A 7,376-nucleotide genomic window follows, 5' to 3' on the forward strand; every position below is an offset into this window, starting at 1 on the left:
AAGCTCCCATGGTAGAGTATATATAGGGACATGTTGTACACTCCTTAGTTTGAAGAAGAACATTCAAAAGAAAATGTGCTTTTACCTAGATGCTAAAAACCAAAAAAAGTTACTTTATGATATGGGAACTACTGTGTTTCCATGGATTTAAACAAGTTGTCAAAACAAGTTTTCTATGCTATAACTATCAAACTCAGGGATGAGCGTTCGAACAAGTCGAGTGGAATTTTTTTTGAGTTAATCGATTTGATGAGTCATATTTTATCATCCTAACTTAATTTGAATTTTTTTAATCAAGTCGGGTGAAATAAAATCCGAGTCAAGTTGAATTAAGTTAAATTGTTCGAGTTAAATTAAAAAACTAAACATGGTAAATTAAAATCTTATTAATGTATAACTAATTTCATATTAGAGCACATAAATTGAAACCATAAATAAGTATGATAAACTTGAATTATTAATTAACTTATTTAGGTCCCAAAATTATCATTTTAGAAAATTTTAAAATTTGAACTTTCTTTCTATATTCTTTAGAATTTTTTAGAATTTTAGAATTTTTTAAAAATATAAATTTTAAATTTTTATAAATATTTGAATTTTTTTTGTAATTTATGTTGAAAGAGACCAATTTACTCATTTTCAAAATTGACAGAGACTAAACGAGTATTTAGACCAATCTATTACTTGAAATATTTGAATTATTTTAGTTATTCAAATTGTAAAATTTAATTCGACTCGAACTCGAAACTCAAATTACTTATTCGAGTTGACTCGAATAACTCGAACAACTCAATTTGATTAACTCGAAATTTGGAATTTTTTTCGAATCAAATTGAATATTACTTACCCCTAATTAAACTGAGTCATTTTGAACCTATAGCAATATGATATAATCAAAACTTATGAAAAACAGATGATTCAAGGATGAAGTAGTGGTTTTTTTTTTAAACAACAGATTCTCACAATCGCTTCCTTTGAAACCTTATGCGGTACGATATCGAATGCTTTGGGTGGCTGTAAATTCATTCCATTGTGCCCACCAACTTGTGTGGTTCTTCCCACATGTGAGCACACAGATAGGCTCACTTCACTTCATGCATAGCCCCTGCTGCTGCTGTTTTCGTTAGTGCCATAACATGTGCAAGTGAGCCTGTGAATGGCGAATGATCACACGTACTCGATGACAACGGGAATGGGACAGGATTCTCCTTTTTCATGCTATAAAACAAGTATTCATCTAGAAGAGTATCCATAACCACATCAATGGTGCACATTTGCAAAACCATGAGTAAATTAAGAAATGAAATGTTTTATGTATATCCATAACCACATAAATGTTTATGCATGTGGATGAGTAGCCATGCATAATATTTTTTTAAAATGGCCTTAGATTTGGATGGAGAGGAATAGATTGGGAGGCATACGAAGTTCCAGCATCACCATTCTGTCTCTCAGATAAGGCCATATATGCACATCGATTGGTATAAAATCATCAACAAAACTTGCTAGGAACCAACCAATCTGATTCCTTTTTAAAATTTAATTAATACCATGAAAAGAAAAAGCATTGTAAATGGATAAATTTTCGTTAGGGACGATATTTTCAATCGCCAGAAGAACAGTCATGGACACCGTGGCCTCGAGAACTTTTTAAATATTCTTCAATGGGGGGATTCCCTTAAACACCATTTGATCCTAAAGTAGATTAAGGCCATCTGCAATTATATGTCTACTTTTTGATAGGAAAGAATCCCAGAAAGTGAAAATGCTACATTGCTTTCATTAGTCTGCAATTTTGTTGATATGTTTTTCATATGCTATGGAAATGGAAGAAAGCACCAGTAAACATTTAATATGTACATAATACATTAACTGTTTTTTTCTTTTTTCTCATACAAATGTATTCAAGGAACTCAAGAAAAAGCAAAGCCCCTTTCAACAAGGTGTTAGATTTATTATTGTGACAGTGGGGTACTAAGTTTGCCAACTTTTCATTATATCAGAACCAGATGGCCTTTGCATCCTTGAGCATTTGTTTCAGCGATCCATCCACGTGAAGCGATATGACGTCCTTCGACGAGCCTACAAATCTTCCACCTATGAACACGGCAGGGACCGAGGGATCGCATCCTAAAGCTCGCAGAGCCCTCTCCATATCTCTCCCGTACGGATCTTGGTCGAGCTCATGGATTGCAGGGCTAGCACCAAGCTCATAAAAAAGTGTCTTGATGCTATAGCACATGCAACATGAACTCTTGGTGAATATCACCGCGGCCTTCTTCGATGCCAGCTCTCGTACTCTGTCCATCAAGTACAAAAGAAAGGTAGGCAAGTTTTAGTGTAGGAAGGTTGTGTGTGTGGGTGCTAAGGGTTATAGCTGTCATGGGACTTTGGCGATTTCACAATACACTTATTTATAAGGGCAGAGGAGAGAATTGGATTTCTTTGTTTAATGCAAAAAATCAAAAGAACATTAAAAAAGAAACAATCTAAAAGGATAAAAAGAAGGAAGTTCCTTAAGATATTTGTTTGGATAAGAAAAACCCTCCCCCATGATTTGTTTGACAGTGACGACACTGTATGTTATAAACAAGTTGAAGCCAAATTTCATGGATTTTGGCCGTACAAGTAAACTTGGGCTTGGAATATAAACAGTAAGTTTAACTGGTATAGCATCACAAATATATATATATATATATAAATGATTTTACATGAAAGAGGGGAGACAAAGAATAATGACACTTCAAGGATATCAAATAATAAAATATAAAAACTAAACAATGAATGGAGTCTATTCTGAATGTCAAATGACCTGGAATAGATTCATTTTCTTTGAGCTTGAGACATTGATTTTATCTGCAGACTTTATATAACAGCATGAAGATGCTGCAACCATCACTAAAAGTCTAAAATGCCATTTTTATCCAATGAAGTAAAATCTTATTTCATGGTGTTATGTATTTCTGATTACCAACCCAAGACTTGGGCATCCGCGACCCGTACATGGGCCCTACCAGTTGGATGCACGTAGGTCTCACAGTGGGGGTTTGCCAGAAGGGCCCTCGAAGTTTGCATACACATGGGAGTTTGCATGTAGAGATCGCGAAGTACAATAGGCAAACTGGTGAACACGTGTTAAGTCTAGAGCATCACATGTGTCAGCATGCATGGAGCCTACCTAGAACGTTAACTCCATGAACAGTAACCGTATATATAAATACCCGATTATCCTCTTCAATAGGACAACGTAGAAAAACACTCAACAAATTTTATGGATGCTTTTCGGGTTACAATCAGATCTTATTGGACCAAGGTGACCAAGAGAAAACAACTTTCATCACTGATGAGGGATTGTTCTGTTATTGGGTCATGCCTTTTGGCTTGAGGAATGCGGGAGCAACCTATCAGAGGCTGGTAAACAGAATTTTCAGGGAACAAATAGGACATGGTGTAGAAGTCTACGTCGATGATATGTTGGTGAAAGGTGCAGCTATGGAGGAACATGTACAGAACTTGTCAGAGGTGTTCATTGTTTTGAGGGCCCACAACATGAAGTTGAACCCAGAGAAGTGTGCTTTTGGCGTACGAGTAGAGGGGGATAGAAGTGAACCCAGAAAAATTCGTGTTATCCTAGAAATGTCTCATTCGCAAACAATTAAAGATATTCAACACCTCACGGGAAGGATAGTGGCACTTAACAGGTTCATCTCTAGGATGGCGGACAAGTGCCTCCCTTTTTTCAGAGCTCTGAGGACTTTCTTTTCATAGATTGAAGAATGCCAGACAGCTTTTGAAGAACTAAAGTTATACCTCACCTTCCCACCACTTCTAAATTCACCGCGAGTAAGAGACACCCTCTACTTGTATTTGGTTACCTCGAAGAAATAGTAACGATGATCCTAATTAGAGTAAAAGATGCTTGCCAATTTCCAGTATACTATGCTAGTAAGGTACTCCAAAATGACGAACTGAGGTACTCAAAAACTGAAAAATCCATCTTTGCTCTGATTGTTGCAGCTCGCAAATTGCGTCCCTATTTCCAAGCTCATCCAGTTGTCGTCATGACAAATCAACTTGTAAAGGAAATATTATCTAAAGTTGATACCTCAGGGAGGGTGGTGAAGTGGAGTATTGAGTTGGCTGAGTTCGGCGTGGAGTTTGCCCCTAGAACGTCAATAAAGGGGCAGATATTAGCTGACTTTGTAGTTGAGTGCTCTTTTGAAAAACCTATTGATCCAGTAAGTAATGTAGCTTACAACTTGAAATACTATGCCATAAGTGTTTTATGAACTTAAACATGTATGGTAATATAACTTATTATTTCTATGATAATTTGAGATGAACTTACACTTTATTCTAAGATCTCTTTTTCCATCTGTTGCACAACCTAGTAGTTAGTTCACCTTGGGAGGGTGTAGATACGCCTGATAACTCGAAAAAGTGGTTAGTTTATGTTGATGGCTCCGCAACCAAGATAGGGTTAGGACCAATGGTACTTCTGGTTGATCCTGGTGGCAATGAATGACAGTATGGGCCATCTTTTGAATTTCAGACATCCAACAACACAGCAGAGTATGAGGTTTTAATATCAGGGTTGCAGTTAGCATGCTAGCTAGGAGCGAAAGACCTGTTCATCTATACATATTCTCAGTTAGTGGCGAAACAAATGAATGGTGAATATGAGGTGAAAGAATCAGTGTTGAAGAAATATCATTCAATTGCAGCCCAACTGTTTGCAAGATTCAACAAAGTACAGATAAAGCAGTTTCCAAGGAGTGATAACACACATGTAGATGCTTTATCTAAGTTGGCATCCTCCATCGTCATTGAAAAAAGAGGAAAAATTTTGCTGGAGTACAGAGACACCCCAAGCTATGAAATGTCACAAGTTTTTAGTATAGATCAAGAGGAGACATGGATGACTCCCATAGTTCGCACATTGTAGGGAGCAGATGATCATTTGGACAAGAAAGAGCTCGCAAAGCTACAATGCAAAGCTGTGAGGTATGTCATTATTACATACTACACATGTTTGAAAAAATCTTAAACTGATGAAGTAGATAATTTATTTTATCCTACAATTATTAGGTATACCCTTTTAGAGGGTAGACTGTATAGAAAGGGATTTTCACATCTGTTTCTAAAATGTCTAACGCTGTCTGAGGCTGAATACATAATGCAAGAAATCAATGAAGGTATTTGTGGTGACCATTTAGTTCGAAGGCTACTTGCCTAGAAGATTTCCAGACAAGGGTATTATTGGCCCACGGTTCAAAAGGATGCACATCATTTAGTTCGCATTTGTGACTCTTGCCAGAGATATGCTCAAGTGCAGTGACAACCAGCAGAGCCTCTCCAAGTCATGTCGAGTCCTTAGTCATTTGTAACTTGGGAATTGGTATCCTCGGTCCATTCCCAATAGCAACAACCTAGAAAAAGTTCATAGTAGTGGTTGTAGACTATTTCACCAAATGGATTGAAGCTGAAGCTTTGGTGACCATTACGGAGAAACAAATGGAATCTTTTCTCTGGAAGTCAATTGTGTGTAGGTTTGGTGTACCACGCTTGATCATCACAATTAATGGCACACAGTTCTAGGGAAAGTTCAAGAATTTTTGTATGAATCTACAGATCACCTTGGCTTAGAGTTTTGTCAAAACACCACAAACAAATGGTCAGGTAGAGGCAATGAATAAAAAGATTCTAACAGCCTTGAAAAATAAAGTTGGTGATGCCAAGGGTGTTTGGTTGGAAGGCTGCCAAGAATTGTGTGGGCCTTATGAGCTTCGCCCCACACTGCAACAGGAGAAACTACATTTTCTCTTGTTTATGGTGCAGAGGCAGTAATTCTTGCCGAGATTGGCATGCGGTCGTATAGAATTACACATTTTGATAAAGATGCTAACTAGGAGGCTATGAGGCTTAATCTTGACCTCATCGATGAATTTAGAGAAACAATGAAAATTAAGAATGTAGCACGCGCTTAACAAGTAGCTCGATAATACAATTCTAAGGTTAAGAATAAATAATTTCAAGTAGTTGTCCTCGTCCTCAAAAACACTGAAGCTAGCTTCCTAGCATTGCAGTAGGGAAAGATGGCTCCAAGATGGGAATAACCATACAAGGTCATAGAGAAGATAAGCTACGGAGCGTATAAATTGGCAAAGATGGAGGGCATAGTTCTACCATGAACATGGAATGCTCGTCACCTGAAAAAAATACTATGTATAATCTTTTAATCTTCAGTGAAAAAGTATTATTTTTGTAGATATTCGTACTTAGTACAATTTAGAGTTATCAGAGTTAACTCGCAACTCAACACAGCTCGCAAACCTACGTTCCCAACTAATATTAAAAGGATCGTCAGTTTATGATCGCAACCTCAAACACAGCTCGTGAACCTACATCCCAGCTGATATTATAAAGGCCCACCGGTTTATGATCGCAGGCTCCAACACAGCTCGCGGACCTACATTCCCAGATGATATTATAAAAGCTTGCTAGTTTATGATTGCAGCCTCCAACACAGCTTGCGGACCTACGTTCCCAACTAATATTATGTAACAGCCCGATTTTGACCCTAATCGGAACGATGGTTTCGGGACCATGAATCCGAGTTAGAAAAATATTTTTAAAAATATTTTTTGTGTTTATTATGTGTAAATTTACTTGTGTGAAAATTTCGTGCTTTAATTTCGTCGTTTGAGTGTCCGATTAAATAAAAGGATTTAATCGCCTAAAATAAAAATTTAATGGTTAAATATGAAAGTGTCTATTTGTTGTTGTCTTTATAATTTGGAGGATTTAAGAAGCAATTAGTCCACTATTAGGTAGTGGACGGCAATGGTCAAGAATGACCTTATAATATGTGTTATATATATTTTAACAACGGTTAATTAAGTAAATTAATTATTAAGATTAATATATGTTAAATATAACAAATTTAAAACCATGTTCTTCATCTTTTTGGCTGAAACTAAAAGAGAAATATAAGGGTTTAAAGCTTTGGAATATTCGGCACTTACAAAGCTTGACTAAGGTATGGATTTTGTTCGGTTTTTGATAATTTTTACGTTTTTTGAGATCGTTGCTTCGAGTACTATCCGACCCATGCTAGAATTTTTGATTTTGATGAATATTTTGAGTTATGCCATTGATGAATAATTGTGTTTTGTGATGTTTGATGATGAATTATGAAATATATGTTTTGGATATATATGTTTTTTATTGAAATTTTTGATGATTTTGAGTAATTAGGGCTAAATTGAAAAATAATAAATTGAAGGACTAAAATGTGAAATAAATGAAATGCATGGACTTGTATGAATACAAGGAAGATTCGTCCTAACTATGTTGTTGTGAGATTTTGTGTATTT

The 7,376-nt window shown here is 36.2% G+C and overlaps 1 protein-coding gene across 1 annotated transcript; it reads right to left on the minus strand.

Annotated features, from left to right (window-relative positions):
- Positions 1 to 1,826: 1,826 nt before the first annotated feature.
- Positions 1,827 to 2,628, minus strand: LOC105793638 (glutaredoxin-C11). The gene has a single exon (XM_012622505.2). The coding sequence runs from the start codon at positions 2,306 to 2,308 to the stop codon at positions 2,000 to 2,002; it is 309 nt and encodes a 102-aa protein (XP_012477959.1). The 5' UTR covers positions 2,309 to 2,628; the 3' UTR covers positions 1,827 to 1,999.
- Between the last annotated feature and the right edge of the window lie 4,748 nt (positions 2,629 to 7,376).

Source organism: Gossypium raimondii, chromosome 8 (assembly GCF_025698545.1).
Source record: "Gossypium raimondii isolate GPD5lz chromosome 8, ASM2569854v1, whole genome shotgun sequence".
Taxonomy (NCBI): domain Eukaryota; kingdom Viridiplantae; phylum Streptophyta; class Magnoliopsida; order Malvales; family Malvaceae; genus Gossypium; species Gossypium raimondii.